Source organism: Canis lupus, chromosome 19 (assembly GCF_048164855.1).
Source record: "Canis lupus baileyi chromosome 19, mCanLup2.hap1, whole genome shotgun sequence".
In the NCBI taxonomy this organism is placed as follows: Eukaryota; Metazoa; Chordata; class Mammalia; order Carnivora; family Canidae; genus Canis; species Canis lupus.
In genome coordinates, this window is record NC_132856.1 from 50168670 (window position 1) to 50185447 (window position 16778).

The 16778-nt window shown below is 60.7% G+C and overlaps 2 protein-coding genes across 4 annotated transcripts in view; one reads left to right on the plus strand and one right to left on the minus strand.

Moving 5' to 3' along the window:
* The window catches only part of RFX1 (regulatory factor X1), a 30970-nt gene extending 22445 nt beyond the window's left edge, over positions 1-8525 (plus strand). For all 3 annotated transcript variants that reach the window (XM_072787021.1, XM_072787020.1, XM_072787022.1), the window contains 13 exons: positions 133-511; positions 2191-2372; positions 3400-3519; positions 3608-3723; positions 3925-4043; positions 4150-4259; positions 4537-4688; positions 4779-4876; positions 5891-6040; positions 6148-6356; positions 6709-6862; positions 6942-6987; positions 7099-8525. In XM_072787021.1, coding sequence (XP_072643122.1) covers positions 133-511; positions 2191-2372; positions 3400-3519; positions 3608-3723; positions 3925-4043; positions 4150-4259; positions 4537-4688; positions 4779-4876; positions 5891-6040; positions 6148-6356; positions 6709-6862; positions 6942-6987; positions 7099-7268 — 2005 coding nt within the window. In that variant the 3' untranslated portion in view covers positions 7269-8525. The remainder of the gene's footprint in view (positions 1-132; positions 512-2190; positions 2373-3399; positions 3520-3607; positions 3724-3924; positions 4044-4149; positions 4260-4536; positions 4689-4778; positions 4877-5890; positions 6041-6147; positions 6357-6708; positions 6863-6941; positions 6988-7098) is intronic.
* Positions 8526-8606: 81 nt separating this feature from the next.
* On the minus strand, positions 8607-16425 carry DCAF15 (DDB1 and CUL4 associated factor 15). Its single transcript, XM_072787023.1, has 13 exons — positions 16268-16425; positions 14487-14584; positions 14261-14396; positions 13439-13545; positions 13216-13355; positions 12949-13119; positions 10621-11055; positions 10441-10532; positions 10234-10362; positions 10054-10139; positions 9727-9831; positions 9525-9640; positions 8607-9151 (listed from the first exon to the last, which is right to left on the minus strand). The coding sequence occupies exons 1-13, from the start codon at positions 16397-16399 to the stop codon at positions 9096-9098; spliced, it is 1803 nt and encodes a 600-aa protein (XP_072643124.1). The 5' UTR covers positions 16400-16425; the 3' UTR covers positions 8607-9095.
* Positions 16426-16778: the final 353 nt, after the last annotated feature.

The window sequence follows — 16778 nt, forward strand, 5'->3', positions numbered from 1 at the left end:
CCGTGTAGGTAACTAGGTGTTGGCTGCGCTGGGGCTGCTGCTCCTCACTCCCTTCCCGGGAGGGGCCCGCCCCCCAGGAGCCCCATCCGTCAGGCTCTGGCACTCTGACTCCTTCCTCTGCTTCTCTCTCAGCCGCTCCAGTACCTACCCCTACCCGGAGACGCCGCTGTACACCCAGACAGCGGGCACCAGCTACTACGAAGCTGCGGGCACAGCCGCCCAGGTCAGCACACCCGCCACCTCCCAGGCGGTGGCCAGCAGCGGCTCTGTGCCCATGTATGTGTCCGGCAGCCAGGTCGTCACCAGCTCCACCAGCAGCGGAGGTGGGGCCAGCAACAGCAGCAGTGGCAGCAGTGGCGGCGGTGGGGGAGGCGGCGGCGGGGGTGGTGGCAGTGGTGGCGGCAGCGGAGGCGGCAGCAGCGGAGCAGGCACCTATGTGATCCAGGGCGGCTACATGCTGGGCAGTGCCAGCCAGTCCTACTCCCACACCACCCGTGCCTCGCCAGCCACCGTAAGTGCCAGCGTGGGCCCCAGAAGAGGCAGGCGGTGGGAGGAGGGGGACTGGATGGAGGTGATGGGGCTGGGTGGTTGGTGGCCACCATCAGCCACCATAACCATTGTACCAGAGTCTTCAGATGAAGATATTCTGAGATCAAATCCTCACTGGTAGCCTCAGACAGGTCCCAAGCCTCTCTGGGCCTCACCTAATACGCATGAAGCTGCTAGAGCAGTGCCTCACAGAGTGTTGTCTCCTGTGATTATAACTGATGATGGCGGGTATAGAGCAAGGGGAGGGAGAGGCAGGCACCAGCGTGGGGGGAGTGGCCCTGAGCAAGGTTCTTTGTCCATCTGAAGGCATCAAGACAAACTCTGCGCAGAGGTAGGCTGTATGTAGTCACTTGGGCAGAGCCCCCCACTAGCTCTGTGACTGTGGATGGGTCAGGGCCTCATAGTCCTGGGAGGAGTCCTCGTAGTCCTTGTCCTCTTGGAACTTGGGGTCTGGAGTGATATTAAGACCGCCCTTTGCATAGCAACCCATCATGGACCACATAACCAAAACAGAAGCTTCTCGGAAAGCAAGCAGACCCTCCCTTATACTCCCGTGCAGCATGGCTTCTAGTCTTTTTTTTTTTTTTTTTTTAATTTTTATTTATTTATGATAGTCCCAGAGAGAGAGAGAGGCAGAGACACAGGCCGAGGGAGAAGCAGGCTCCATGCACCGGGAGCCCGACGTGGGATTCAATCCCGGGTCTCCAGGATCGCGCCCTGGGCCAAAGGCAGGCGCCAAACCGCTGCGCCACCCAGGGATCCCTTTTTTTTTTTTTTAATGTGGTTGTGACCTACCTGATTTTATGACCCCATAACGGGTCCTTACCTGAAGTTTGCAAACATTCTGTGCTAGAACAATGCTGTCCTATAAAGCATTTTCCATTGATGGAAATATTCCTCCGTGCTGTTCAATAGAGAGGCGTCTGGCCACATGTCGCTAGTGAGTACCTAAAATGTGGCTGGGGTCACCAAGGAACTGAATTGAGTTTGTTTTTCTTTAAACTATTTTAATGTAATTGTAGTTTCAAAGGAAGCTGCAAAAATAGTACAGGGAGATCCCTATGCCCACCCCCCGCCCTTACCCTACTGGTTACATTTTTCATAGCTGCAGTATAGTATCCAACCAGGAAACTGGGTTTGGTCCAGTGTGGGTGTCTACTTACATCTCATCAGAGTGTACATTTGGGAAACCACCACTACAGTCAAGATGCAGAACTGTTCCATGTCACAAGGATCGCCCTCCTGCTCCCCCATTATAGTAACTCCCACCCTCCTCCCTCCTGGCATCCCTAACCACCACCTCCTGCCCCCCCCACCCCCGCAACCACGAATCTGTTCCCCATTTCTAGAATGCTGTCATTTAGAGAATGTTCTATGAATCATACTCCACATGACCTTTTGACATTGGATTTTTCCACTCAGTATTAATTAATTTAAATAGCCCCATGTGGTTGGCAGCAACTACAGTGCAGTTTTAGAGAATTCATGGGATGTAGTTCCCATCGGTGATTATGATATGATGGGCCCTACAGTGTGGTTCTCAGGATCACAATTGGAAATAGGTACAGAGAGCATTGACCAACGAGTACTCGAGAAACGAAGGTGATTCTTAGTGTTCTTCTGTCCCTGGTCCGGCCCCAGGTTCAGTGGCTCCTAGACAACTATGAGACGGCGGAGGGTGTGAGCCTGCCGCGGAGCACCCTCTACTGCCACTACCTGCTGCACTGCCAGGAGCAGAAGCTGGAGCCCGTTAACGCCGCTTCCTTTGGCAAGCTCATCCGCTCTGTCTTCATGGGCCTGCGCACCCGACGTCTTGGCACCAGGTGGGCCACCGCCACCCTCGACAGCTGCAAGGCCCACCCTCACCCCCACCCCAAGTTCTCCAGGGCCGCAGCTATCCCTTTCATGCCCTTACTCATTCTGCTCTAGCTCCACTGGCCCTTTCCTCTGACATCCCCACGCTCCCACCACAGGACCTTTGCATGAGCTGTGACTCCACCTTCATGTGCTTTTCTCCATCTCTTTACTCAAATGCCCTCATGGCCTCCTTAACTGAAACTGAAGCCTTCCCACCTCCCTCTTCCCTGACACTCCCCACCCCCCCTTCCCTGCTTGCTCTCCCTCCTTACTATGGAGCACTATCCCACATGCCTTTTGTGGTTATTCTTTTCTTTCTGATCTGGCCTCCAGGGCTGAAATGCACTTACCTTGAGGGTGTGGTAGCTGCCCACAGTTGGTGCTTAATCAGGGCCTTCAAGTCTGAATTTATGTAGGAAGGAACAAGGGGCCCTCCCCTGAGCCCACCCTTCCATTCTAATCCTTCGCAACCCTCACACCTCCCTGGGGTGAGCCCTGCTCATCGCTCGAGTCCAGGTCCCGGCTTAGGTGTCACCTCATTCACTTACGCATAACCCATGGGCGAAGTACCACATCTCTCTGTGCCGCAGTTTCCTCATCTGTCCCTGGAGGATGCCAGAAGCACCCTTCATAGGATAGAGCTAAGGGACACGTGGATTTATATATGCTAAGTGCTCAGAACAGTGCCTGGCAGATTGTCATAACAGTAGTCAACAAGTACTGTTGAGCTCCTGCTCCATGCCGGGATCGGAGGCTGAGGAGTGCCCCAGACGGCTGGCCCTGTCTTCTTGGAACTCAGTTGGTACAAGGGGACCTCTCTTGGCACCCACAGCCCCTGTACTTTCCCCAGCATAGCACCCCTGGCTCTGTGGAACATGGGTCTTGCCCCCAAGCTGTGTGGCCCCCGAGCAGGGGAGGCAGGTGTGGTATGAAGGTCCTGGTGGACGACTGGACGCCCCCCAGCCGAGCTCTCAGCCTCTGCCTCCCTCCCAGGGGTAACTCCAAGTACCACTACTATGGCCTGCGCATCAAGGCCAGCTCGCCCCTGCTGCGACTGATGGAGGACCAGCAGCACATGGCCATGCGGGGCCAGCCCTTCTCGCAGAAGCAGAGGTAGGAGGGGGGGCCGGCTCTTGCCTGTGCCGGTGGGTGGGGGAGGGCGTGCTGGCCTGTCTCAGCGCCCCACCCTCTCCTTCCCCAGACTCAAGCCTATCCAGAAGATGGAGGGCATGACCAACGGTGTGGCCGTGGGGCCGCAGCAGGCTACCGGGCTGTCCGACATCAGCGCCCAGGTCCAGCAGTACCAGCAGTTCCTGGGTGAGAGCACCCTGGCCCATGGGGCGGGGACCGGGCCGGGGTTCATCTGCCTTCCCTGAGCCTCCCCATGACCCACTGCCCACAGGAGACCCCCGCTTATGAGGAAAGTTGAGGACACCTTGATAAGACCCCAGGGAGGGGCTTGAGGGGGGCAGGCAGGTGGAGGGTAAAAGCCCTCATGGTGTCCTCTCCTGCCTCCAGATGCCTCACGGAGTCTCCCTGACTTCTCAGAGCTTGACCTCCAGGGCAAAGTGCTCCCTGAGGGTGTCGGGCCTGGGGACATCAAGGCCTTCCAGGTCCTGTACCGGGAACACTGTGAGGTAGGGGCAGCTGGGCCAGCAGGCAGGGGCGAGGGGAGGGCATGCTGCCCGCTCTGCCCCCTACCAACCCCGCCGCACATCCCTGAGCACCCAGCCTCCCCAACAGGCCATTGTCGATGTCATGGTGAACCTGCAGTTCACACTGGTGGAGACGCTGTGGAAAACCTTCTGGAGGTACAACCTCAGCCAGCCCAACGAGGCGCCTCCGCTGGCCGTGTGAGTCCCTCGGTGGGAGTGGGGAGGAGAGCAGGAGGGGGGCACCGCAGAGTCAGCACCCAGGGCCAGGGCAGCCAGACCTTGGCCGCGGGTGCATCTGCCTGCAACCTGCAGTTGGTGGGGTCCCCACAGCCTCCTGACTCCCGCTCCCAAGCATGCTTGCGTATCTGCGTGGGGGACATGCAGCCCCCCTAAGCCATTTCCTCCCTGCAGTGGGCAGGGGCCTGTGTGTAAGACCTCCCCCATCTGACCTGGGGGGTGGGGCGGGTGCCCACAGGCATGATGAGGCTGAGAAGCGGCTGCCCAAGGCCAGCCTGGTGCTCCTCTCCAAGTTTGAGCCAGTGCTGCAGTGGACCAAGCACTGTGACAACGTGCTGTACCAGGGCCTGGTGGAGATCCTCATCCCTGACGTACTGCGGCCCATCCCCAGTGAGTACACAGCAGCCACCCCACCATTGACCACCACCCTACCACCCCGCCACCGTCCTGCTCAGCCCCTCCTTGCTGCCCCCCTCGCAGGTGCCTTGACCCAAGCGATCCGGAACTTTGCCAAGAGCCTGGAGAGCTGGCTCACCCATGCCATGGTGAACATCCCTGAGGAGATGCTGCGTGTGAAGGTGAGGGGAGATGGGGGGCTGGGCACCGGCTTACAGGGAGGGCCCGATTGGCCAGCCTGGGTGCACAGCCCAGCTCCTGCCTGTGGAACTGGGGGCTGAAGGCCATGGTCCCCCATACAGGCCATAGCATTTGTCCTGCCTGTTCCTCAGAGTGAGCTTTGGGTATTGTTTTGACAAACCAGCTTCCTCAGGTACCCACTTCTGAAACACAACCCCTTTGTGGTCTTTTGTACACAACACAGTATCTTGAAAAAATAAAAACCAAATGCAACTTGAAGTAGTTCTCTTCAGACAGCTTCAATAGGAAAAAAAGAAAACAGCATCTATGAGGGAACAGAATAACGGCACTCTTCATCAATGCTGCACATTCACTAACTACTCTGATGTGAGGAGTTAGATGTGATGTGCTTGCTCTTGAGCAAAATAATAAAAGGAAGATAAGGGGGGGTGTCGTCCTTAAAATGAGACAGTTACACAGAACTGGGCATCTGAGGCCTCACCCCTGGGTGCAGTGGAGAGGTGGAAGGAGTAGAAGCTCGATCCAATGAATAAATAAATGCATTCATTCATTTATTCAGCATCTATTTATTGAGCACCTACTGTGTGGCAGCGTGGTTCTCAATGCTGTGAGCACAGCAACGACTGAGAGGGACCACACCCCCCGCCCAACCTGATGTTCAAGGGAATAACAGTGCAAGCACTGCCCTTTCTAGGCGGTGCCCTCTGAGGGTTTCTGTTGTGTCCTAATCCTTAATAATAATGCAGGTCAGACACATTACGCGAATTTTTTGTGGTCCCATACTTTGGGTGTCCACCCGAAGTTTGAAAATCCCGACCCCTTGATCTGTCAACCAAAGCAATGAGGTACAACCTTCTCTTTTAGGAGAAAGAAAGGCTCCTAGAAGTTGCAGCTGCAGCGGGTGGAGCAGGGCTGAGGGGGTGGGGGGTGGGGGGTGGGTTCCGCACCAGCGCCAGCCGCAAGCACACGCGCACACCCCCACCCCCGCCCCGCAGGTGGCAGCTGCCGGCGCCTTCGCGCAGACGCTGCGACGCTACACGTCGCTCAACCACTTGGCGCAGGCGGCTCGGGCCGTGCTGCAGAACACCGCGCAGATCAACCAGATGCTGAGCGACCTCAACCGCGTGGACTTCGCCAACGTGCAGGTGAGCGCCGGACAGGGCAGGTGGACAGGGCAGGTGAGCGCGGGACGGCGCAGGTGAGGGCGGGGCGGCCCGGGGCGGCGGCTGAGCACTTGCCCGCTGTACTCCAGGAGCAGGCCTCGTGGGTGTGCCGCTGCGAGGACCGCGTGGTGCAGCGGCTGGAGCAGGACTTCAAGGTGACCCTGCAGCAGCAGAACTCGCTGGAGCAGTGGGCGGCCTGGCTGGACGGCGTCGTGAGCCAGGTGCTCAAGCCCTACCAGGGCAGCGCCGGCTTCCCCAAGGCCGCCAAGCTCTTCCTCCTCAAGTGGTCCTTCTACAGGTGCGCTCTGGCTCTGCGGGCGGCCCGCGCGGGAGAGGGCGGGGCCTCGGGCGGCTCCTCCTCTCTGGGGCGGGCCAACGCGGGATCACGGAGGCCACGCCTCCTCGCGGAAAGTGGGGCCCGAGAAGACCCCCCTCCTCGGCTTCCTTGGGGCGCAGGATTGCTTTCACCAAGGCGGAGGCCCTTTCGGCCGTGGGCAGGGCGAAGCCCCTAAGCTCTCACGATGGCCGCGCTTGGGAAGCCAGTGCGGGCCGGGGTAGCTGGGTTTGCTGGCGCGCCGGGGCCTCGAGGCCCGGAGGGCGGGCGGGGGGCGCCCCGGGCCTCATGGCCTCCTCTCCGCCACCGCCCACAGCTCCATGGTGATCCGGGACCTGACCCTGCGCAGCGCTGCCAGCTTTGGTTCTTTCCACCTCATCCGGCTGCTCTACGACGAGTACATGTACTACCTGATCGAGCACCGCGTGGCCCAGGCCAAGGGCGAGACCCCCATCGCGGTCATGGGCGAGGTGCGCGCGGCGGGGCTCGGAGGGCGCGGGCGGGGCGCCCCTCGGCGGGATCCTCACTCCCTGTCTTGCCTCCTTGCAGTTCGCCAACCTGACCACCTCGCTGAACCCCCTAGACCCGGACAAAGGTAGGCGGGGCGTGTCTCGAGGCCTCCGGGCGGCTGACTGTGTATGTCTGGGGGGGGGGGGGTGGAGGCGGCGCCCCCCGCTGAGCCGGGCCCCCGCTCTGTGTGCCTCAGACGAGGAGGAGGAAGAGGAGGAGGAGAGCGAGGATGAGCTGCCGCAGGACATCTCGCTGGCGGCCGGCGGCGAGTCGCCCGCGCTGGGCCCTGACGCCCTGGAGCCGCCGGCCAAGTTGGCACGGACAGACGCGCGTGGCCTCTTCGTGCAGGCGCTGCCCTCCAGCTAAGCCCCGCGGCCTCCCCCGCCCCGCCCGCCCCACCCCCGCCGCCCGTCCACTCCAGGGTCCCTCACAGCTTCTGTGGCTTTGCCGTCACCGTTCCAGCCTCGGCCAGGGCCGGGAGGGGGCCTCCAAGACAGGGAAGGCTAGGGGGTCCCCGCCCCCAGTGGGGCCGGCACAATCACAGGGCCGGGCGGAGCCGCAGCTGCAAACTGACACAAAGACGTGCCTTAAGGAACCCGCCGCCGTGCCCAGGTGCCCCGTGGGACAGCCAGCTAGGCTCCTTGGCCCCCCCAAGGCCTCAGCATCTCCCTCCTCCAGCCCCACCCTCCCTCCCGCCATCCCGGGGGGCAGGCAGGCAGGCCCCCCTCCCCTGTGGAACCGTTAACTTATTCAGCTCGCTGGCTTTGCACAGTCTGTCCCGGGCCCAACCCTGAGCCCCAGGTGGGCACAGGTGGGCGTCACCTGGGGACCCCCACTGTCAGCAGCAGCCCCGGGACCCCTCCCCCAGCAACCCCACCGCTCCCTACTCCTTGGTATAAGTGCAATTAAAGCCGTGGGTGTCGCATCTTCTCCAGAGCTGGGCCCTCCCTTGCCCCGCAGCCCTCGAGGGGGGCACTGCCCAGCCTGGTTGGGGGGAGGGCAGCAGGGGGCACTGCCTCCAGCTTCCAAAGAGCAGCAGGCTGGGCTGGACCTGGGAGCCCCTAGGGGCCTGCTGCCGGCAGTGGGGCCCATAAGTGCCCGCCTGTCCTGGCCCAGGCTGGGGGCTCAGCTCCCTCAGATCCAAGACCCCAGTGCCCCAGGTCACCCGCCTCTGGTTTGTAATGGAACCTCTGTGCTCCTTCTCTCCCGGGAGACTGTGCTCCTCCTCCGTGCAGTGCGACCCGCCCCCCACATGACTATTGTGCGATTTGTGAGCCGCCTGAGCGGAGTTGGTAACTTGTTGGTTTTTTTCCAACCATCATGGCCTTATCTGTTCCGGTTTTCTCAGTGTCTTCAACCTGTGAGATAGATGTTTATGGCAAACAGCAAAAAAAAAAAAAGAAAAAAGAAAAAAAAAATCTGACCTATTGTATAAAAATCACTATTTTGTGTGCTCCGCGTGCTACAGCTTTTGGGGTGGCCCCCCCTACTTCCCCTCCCCACTCCCTCGGGGCCCCCCCCTCCTGGCCGTGAAAGTGTCCACGCGTGTGGTAGTCTAGTGTGCCGAGCTGTTTTCTACCTTTTTGTAGTCTTTCTTAAAACACAATAAATTCCGCTGTGATACGTGGCTGCTGCTGACTCGAGGGGCCTTGGGGCTGGGGGCTCCAGCTGGGCCCCGAGCGGCAGGAAAGGGAATTGAGGAGGTTCAGAAATAAAACATTTATTACATGAAGAGGAAGGACGGGCAGGGGGAGGGGATGGCCACGAGGCTGGCCACCTCAGTGTCGGGTGAGTGGGGAGGCTGGGGCGGGCAGGGCAGGACAAGGAGGTCCAACTGGCCTCCCTGAGGGGGAGGGGGGTAATGTCCACAGCTGTAGCCAAGGAAAGGGGGAAGAGGCGCAGAGAACGAGGGCCTGTGCCCAGCGCAGGGTGAAGATGGGCGCTTGAGGCTGGTGGGGCAGGGGGCTCCCTCCCTCTGCCCCTTCCCAACTTAAATAGGCATAAATAAGAAGCGTCCAGACTCTCGGGCCACCAGGGGCTGCCCCGCCCAGCCCCCTTCCCCGCAGCCTAACACGAGTGCCGCTCATCAGTCGGGCATCGGTGGGCCGGCCAGCCGGGGAGAGGCTGCCAGGGAGGCGGCCAGCTCCCAGGCCGCGGAGGTAGTTGGAGTCAGTGTCCAGAGCGGCCGGGCCCTCACAGCACAATCCATGTGTATCGCTCACTGTCCGCCAGAACCTTCAGTGAGCACCCTGCAGGGAAGGGTCAGGGGTGAGCCTCGGAGTCTGCAGGCCCAGGCTGGTGGGGGCAGGGGTGCCTCTTTCCCTGACTGGACTTGGGCCCCAGGTTCCAGAAGGCAGTGACCCTGAGTTACCCTGTGGGCCTCCCACCTGCAGCCACCCAGTAGACATCTACAGAGCAAATGAATGGACTGGCTGGGGGTACCCAGGTGCCACACCTGCCAGGTCCCCTCTGAGCCAGCCCTTCCTTCACCCCAGTTACCTGGTATCCACTAGCATGGCCAGTGGACTCCATTCAGGAATATATGAATCGCACCTGCTCTAGGCCTGGCATAGCACCAGATAAGGGCCTTAGTTCTGACCGTCAACAGGTCATGGAGCCTACCTTTATGCAGCGCCTCGTTGGTCATCCTATTGACATAGCGGCCACTGCTCTCAGGCACCAGCCACTTCATGACCATGTCGACGCAGCTCTTGCGGTATGAGCTCCAGACACTGCCGCTGAGGGCAAGGGGGTGAGGGCTCTCATCACCCAGGCCACCCTCCCCAGTCCCTGGCCCTCGGCCCCTGCCCCAGCCCCACCTCACCTGGTCTGGCCCTTGACCTCGGTGAGGTCGCCTACACTGACTGTCTCGAAGATGCCTGTGTTGAGGTCCCATGCCACCTTGAGGCTGGTATGATAGGTCTTTGGTCTGCAGCAGGGTGGGGGGCAAAGGAGAAAGGGATGGGACCAATGGGTCCTGCAGCTGGGACCCAGGCGACTTGGGGATTTCTGTCTTTGGAGCAGGAATGGAGTGCCCGATCCAGGTTCTGGGGGCAGGGGAGGTCGTCTCACATCCCCACTTGCCCACCCCCACTTAAGTATGTGAGTGTGGCTGCCTGCTGGCAAGTGAGGGGCATCCCTGCTCACTCACCGGAGCTGGCCCTCCTCAGTTGGGGACGGGAATGCCAGGAGCAGCAGGCCAATGTTGATGAGGACTTGATTGGTTTCCGGGCAGACCTGGAGTGGGTGGGTGGGGATGGCAGTAACAGCTATTGAGTGACACCCAGAAGAGAGGGGCCCTGGGCCCACCCCGTCCCCTCCCAGGGCCCACCTCTAGGATGACAATGTCATAGTCACTGAAGGAACAAAACTGGTGGGCCCAGGTGGCGTCATGGCGGATGACCTCATTGATGACGTACTCAAAGTCCAGTGTGAGCTGCTCCACCGTCAGGTACTGACCCTGGGGGTGGGGGTGGGGGGCTGCATCACCTGCCACGCCGGCAGGCTCCCCAGGGGCTGCCCCCGGACTGGCACCAACCTGGACGGCAGCCCGCTCCCGCATGGGCCGCAGGTTACGGCCACGGAGATCGGTCACCACAAAGGGCAAGGAGATCTTGTCATCCTCGAACTCTGAGGGAACAGGAGGTGGGGGTAGGGGTGGGGTGGGGCTGATGGCCCCTCTGGCTGGCCTCCCACACCTCGGGCCCTGCCCGCTCACCGTCCTCCGGTTCTGTCCCTTCGCTGGACCCCAGCACGTAATACAGCTTGGTGTAGTTGACATAACCAGGCTCTGGAGCTGGTGCCTCTGCCGCGGGGGGGCTATCTCGGGGTACCACCTCCCCGCCTGGGGCCAGGGGCTCGGAGGGCAGGCGGCAGCGGCTGCCTGAGGGCCCCGGGCACGGGGGTGGCCGGGCTTCCTCCAAGGTCCCTCCCTTGGCCTCTCTGGCCCTGCGGAAGATGTCAGCCACAAACTCCTTGGCTTTGGCGATGGCAGGCGATGGCTCGGGGGCCCCGGGGGGCCGGGCGGGAGCTGCTTCAGGGCAGGGGCTGGGGAGGGCGGGGGGCACCTCGGGGCTCTGGGGCCCAGGGGGGCTGGGAGGGGCCGGCGGGGAGGTGGTGTGGTCATACAGGATTTGGCAGAAGCTGCTCTCGCCTGGAACGAAAAGAGGGGAGGCAGGTGGGGGGTGGTCAACAGGCGAGTTCAAGTTTGGGACACTGCCAACCTCCCTACCACCCCAGGGGTGATTCTTAGAGATCCACCTTGAAGAGACCCTTCTAGAGGACTTAACTTATGTTCAAAGATCAGTCTGAAACATTCAGAAGGGGAAAAGGCCTATACACACACATGCGCATCAATACCACATTCAGGCTTCAATTTGGAGCATCTACCAAATGCCACACGCTGAGGACACAAGTGAACAAGATACAAAAATCCTTGCCCTTGGGAAGCTGACAGTCTATAGCGACAAAAGGTAAAAATCACTGAAGTCTGAGTTTACTACACAGCCATCCATCGCCCCATCGGGAATCAAGCTGGCTTGGGCACAGAGCAGCCAAATCCCAGGCCTCCGTCTGTGTCTGCCTGACTAGGGACCAGTTCCCCCTCTGGGGAATGTGGGCTCAGCATGGACGACCCCGACAAGTTCACTGAGCAGCACCGCCGGGAGCTGGGGCTCTCCCTTCACCACCTCCGTGGGGCCCCCCACCATCAATGCTGGGAGGGTAGGAGCTGTGTCCGGAGACTAGGGACAAAGGCTCAGAGAGAAACTTGGCCAAGGCCACACTGCAAGACAATACGCCTACGGTGAGGTGAGTGTTAGGTACAGGTGACAGTGCCCCCATCAGCCCCGACTGCACGCAGCTGAGTCCTGTCCCACACGACCCTTCCTACAGGGACCCACAGCCACAGGTACATGGGGTATGGGCCTTGGCTAGGCCTGGCTTGTTGGGGGCTTGCAGCTTGATGAGGGGCAGGGCCTTGTGTACAGTGGCCCAGGTGGCCAGGGCCAGGGGTCCCTGGATGGGCCTAGGCACAAGGCATTCTGGCCCTTGCTGATTTGTGATCTTAGTTATATACACATTTAATTCTCTTTTCATGTCCACTCCCCTTCTTCTCCCAGAGGCAACCATTTTATTGTAGTTGGTGGATATCTTTGTATTTGACTGGGCTCTTGCAAAACTGGAATATATTTTTAATTTATACATAAGTGGTATCATTATCTGGCCATAGATCTCCTTTCGTTTCTTTTGCATTCGAGCATGTCTTGAAGGCATGCTCCATGGACATGCATGCTGGGGTGCCCACTGGGACTGCTGATCCAAGAGAATACCCGCCTTGTCCTACCTCCCCGATCCCCAAGAATAGACAGTAGGCAGCCCCCAGAGCCTCGGACACAACCAGGCGCAGGACAGAGGGGCTGTAGTCACACTGTTGCCATGTGGCCCTGAGAGTACAAGGGAGACCCAGGGCCCCACATCACCACCAGCCGGTAGCATTATCAGCTTCTTAATGCTGAGCACTCCGTCAAGGGACATCACCCTGTGATCTTCACTGGCATATTTCCTATTTCCAAAGACGCACGACAGCCACATGTCCACTGACCACTCACTCCTTGAAATTTTAAATTTTTGAAAAGAACACTGTACTGTCCAGCATGGTAGCTGTGGCCACATGTGGCTATTGAAACTCAACCAAAAAGAACTGAAATTAAAAACTCAGTTCCTTGGTCACACAAGCTGCTTTCAAGTGGCTAATGGGGGCAGCTATAGCAGACACAGCAAATATAGACCATCCCAGCCCTGCAGAAAGTTCTAGTGGACAGTGCTGGGGTGGAACACAGCTAGCTCTGGATTCAACAGTCCTGCTTTCCAGCTGTGTGATTTTGGACAAGGGATGTCACCTCTCCATACCTCGTCCTCCTCATCTGTTACATGGGGTAGTAACAGGACCACCCCCGGAGGGAGGCTAGGCGGAGACAGGGGACCAGGAGGAGCTCTGAGGCTCCCAGCACGTACTGGGCCTATCATCAGACCCGGGGGGGCCTACCTGCTGAGTGGACCGAGACAGCACAGGCCACCAGAGAGTAGCTGGTGTTGAGCAGCACCACCTGGTCCTTCTTGAGCTGAAAGGCAGGCTGGAAGGTGGGGAAGGGGTAGACCACCTGGTACTTGGTGTGCAGCATGAAGCCGTGCCGCAGGCACTGCGCACTCGGGTCACCTGCGGTTAACACATGCCACACAGGTTCACTTGTGGCCTCGGGGCAGGGAGGCAGCCTGCACCCCAGCCTGCACCCCAAGGTCCCCAGGCGCTCACCTGGATGGGCCCGGCTGGCTTCGCGGCAGGCAGCGCAGCGGCCTGGTGGCGGCACCGCCACAGTGCTGATGTAGATGTCCCGGTGGTTCTCGTCACTCATCATCATCATGTTCATGAGCATCCCATTTGCTGAGCGGGTGCTAGGGGCCAGCACACCTTCAGCAGCCTGGCCCATGCACCGCCCCTCCCGTGTCCCCAGGCCTTCCGTGTCCCCAAGTCTTACTTGAAGCCGAAGACAATGACCTTGGAGGCATCGCTGGGCCACTCACACACGGTCAGGTACAGGTCGCTGTAGATCTCCTCGTCCTGGAAGAGCCGCACCTGCCGGACCTGAGCAGCAAGTTCAGGGTATGGGGTCTGAGCGGGTTGGGTGGAGGGTGGCAGGGGGCCCAAAGCCACATGACGCTGGGCTGGAATGGGAGCTGGGGCTGAGCTGGCAGGAGCAACCTTTTGGGGGGCTAGGGGTGTTTCTGGCTCCAGCCAGGGAGTCCCAAGCAGCCCCTACACCACCCCACTCTGCATTCCCAAGAACAGGCTGGGCAGGCTCCCCTTACAAGCAGGGGAATCAGGGAGGCCAGCCCAGCACGGGGGGGGGGGGGGGGGGGGGGGGCTGATGGGAGCCCTGCCCCAAGAAATCAGACTCTGCCAGACACAGCAGTTCCAAGTGCTGTTCACCCTGAAACCTGTTCACCTCTTTGAGCACACGTAGAAACTGAAGTAACAGCACTCACCTCCTGGAGTGGGGGGAGGGGTAGGTCAAGGTGTCAAAGTCAGGGTGAAGTGAAGGAGCTAGCAAACCTAACGGGTCCCACCTGGCCTGAGCCTGCCGTTTCCTTCTTACAGGCTATATATACTGAGTTGAGTCACAAGAAAGTGCTGCTGTTTACCCGCTTTCAACTATGAAAACGGCAATTTCACATCAGGTTTGACCTAACACATGGAGTAGTTTCCCCACTCTATGGACAAGGAAGCAGAGGCTCGGGGAGTGATGGGACCTGTGGGTCACCTGCTGGAAGGGACAGCCCAGCCCTGGGCCCAGCCCTACCAGCTTGAGTTTGCTGTGCACGTTGAACTCCCACCAATACAGATGGTAGATGTAGAAGGAGAAGTCGTCATCCCCACTGCTGCTGGTGTATGAAAGAACGTACCGGCCGCACTTGGAAAAGCCCAGGAAGATGTGTCTGTGAGGGGTGGGGGGGAATGGCCAGGTCAGGACCAGCCTATTGCGCCCCCACCGCCCACCAGCCCCTGCCCCAGCCCCGCAGCCTCACCCTGCGTAGAGAAAGTCCTCGTCCACAATGTTCTTGAGGGAGACGCAGACCCTGGGCGGCAGCTTCCGGAAGAGGCGAGGGGAGAGCTGCCCACTGATCTGGGGAAGGGGCAGCCCTGGCTCTTGAGGCACTGTCACCTCCCCAGTCCCCTCACCTAAAGCAGAGTAGCACCCCCAGGGTCTGGCCCAGACACACAGCCCACTTCCTGACAACCATGACGGTCAAGAGTGGTCCAAACTCTGGAAGGTGGAAATAGCTGGGGAAGATGGATCACCTGGGCCTCACTTGAGCCTCCCCTCCACCAGGGACCCATGCCACCCTCCCAACCTCACATCTCTTCAGCCTCAGAGCCCCTCTTCCCCCAAGCACCCAGGTTCTAAGGGCCAGCACTGGCATTATCTCCCTGGGGAAGGTTCCCCAGTCACCCATGGGTCACAGTGGGCCACTGGCTGCCTTCCTGAAGGCTGCTTCAGGATGCACTGAGTTGCAGGTGTCCTCGACCACTAAGGAGGCTTGACCAACTGCACTCACCTGTCCCTCACCTATGACCCTACACACAGGGTGCTCAGGACCTTTGGGACAGCCCTGGCCTCGGCTGGGGACCCTCTGAGGCAGAAGGGTGGGGCTGACCAGTGACCTTCCAATTCCTGCCCACTTCCCCCTTCTCAATTAACCTGGCCACCTTCTAACCGAATCCCTCATCCCAAAAACTTAAAGGAAAGATTTGTAGTGGGTGTGGGGGAGGAGTTGGGGGGGGGCAGGCAGGCACAAGCTGGGTAGTGGGGGATCAGTGCACCCTGAGTTGTACAGGCCAGTCTGAGTGAGATCCTTGGCCTTAAACCAAGAGTTGTACAGAGCGCAGTGCGATGAGAAAGAGATCTATTTGGGGAGCTCCCTAGCAGATGGGGGAGACAGCCCACTCCTCAAGGAGATCCTAGTCTGATGGAACAGCCCTACCGGAGAGGCCCAGGCTGACAAGGGAGACACAATCCCGGTCCGGGGAGCCTCCAAGCTAAGGGTGGAGCCACAGCCCAACCCAGGGAACAACCAGGCTGAAGGCGGAGACTGTCCCTGCCCCAGGACCTCTCAGAAGGAGACGCGGCGCTGCCCTCACAGAGTTCCCAGCCTAATGGAGAAGGCGCTCTCCCCATCCACGGGGATACAGTTCTGGCCAGGCTGCCGCTGACCTGACAGCAGAGCTCCCAAACCGACGGGGGGCAGATATGCTGGTGCACTGTGAGCTTACAGTCCGATGGAGACCTCAGAGCCCTGCTCGGGGCGCTCCCAGTCCGAGGGGGAAGACCGGGCTTTCTCCAAGGAGGTCCCTCCCATTCAATGGGGGAGGCAGACCCAGGTACAGGAACTCCCGGCTGCGGAGCGGTCAGAGCCGGGACAGAGGAACACTAGGCAGAGGAAGCCCAAAGCCGGGAGCAGACGCTCCGCCAAGGGGGCGGGAAGGCTCCGGAACGGAGGGGCCACGGGAGCAGGGGTTTGAAAAAGGAGTCTGACCCTGGACCGCCCCCCTCCTCCTTAAGCCCGCAGCCCTTCCATCCAAGCCCCCTCCTCCGGACCCCGCCCCCAGCCCCCTCCATCCCAAACCGCGTCCCAGCCCCCTCCCCCCGACCCTCTCCCCCCGGGCCCCGCCCAGCCCCCTTCCCCCGAGCCCCCTCCCCCGGGGCTCCGCCCCCAACCCCTCGCCCCGCGAACGCCCTCCCTCCCTCCGCCTCCCTCGTCCCTTCTCCCCACCCTGCGGCGCGCCCCTCCCAGGCTCCAGGCCTCACCTTGACCCGCTCCAGCTGCTTGAGGACGTGCTCCCGCCGCCGCCCCGCTGCCCGCTTCCCCCCAGCGCCCCCGGGGCCGCCGCCGCCGCTCCCGGCCCCGCTGTTCCGCTCCGATTTCGAGCTGGGCGCCATTTTCACCCCCTCCCTCCACTTCCGGAGCAACCGGCCTTTTGGTCCCACCCCCGCCGCCTCCTCATTGGCCCTCTCTCGGCCTTGCGGCCGGTCGGTTGGGTGGCGGCCCGCACTCGGGGCCTCTTCCCGCTAGGCCTGTCCGTCACAGCCAGCGCGGCCCCTGATTGGTGGGGACGGTACAACCCCCGTGGTTCGCCGCCGTGTTCCCGCCTTTCCGCAAGGACGCACCCGTCAGAGGCCCCGTTTGCGCCCCGGGCGGAGATGACTGTGACCCGATAGGCGAGGGCCCCCATCCCTCTCGGCGGCGTCACGCCCCCCTGCGGCTGGTGGGTTTCCATGGAGACGGCAGGCGGTCCAGGCCCGTGGGCGGGGCGACCGG

Excerpts from the sequence above, each read along its gene's own strand:
- DCAF15 (XM_072787023.1), bottom strand. The coding sequence starts at position 16,399 with ATGGCGCCCAGCTCGAAATCGGAGCGGAACAGCGGGGCCGGGAGCGGC. Across the intron at positions 13,356-13,438 it reads GTCATTGTCTTCGGCTTCAA|CACCCGCTCAGCAAATGGGA; the intron begins GTAAGACTTGGG and ends GCTGGCCCCTAG. Across the intron at positions 10,533-10,620 it reads AGGGACAGAACCGGAGGACG|AGTTCGAGGATGACAAGATC; the intron begins GTGAGCGGGCAG and ends CTGTTCCCTCAG.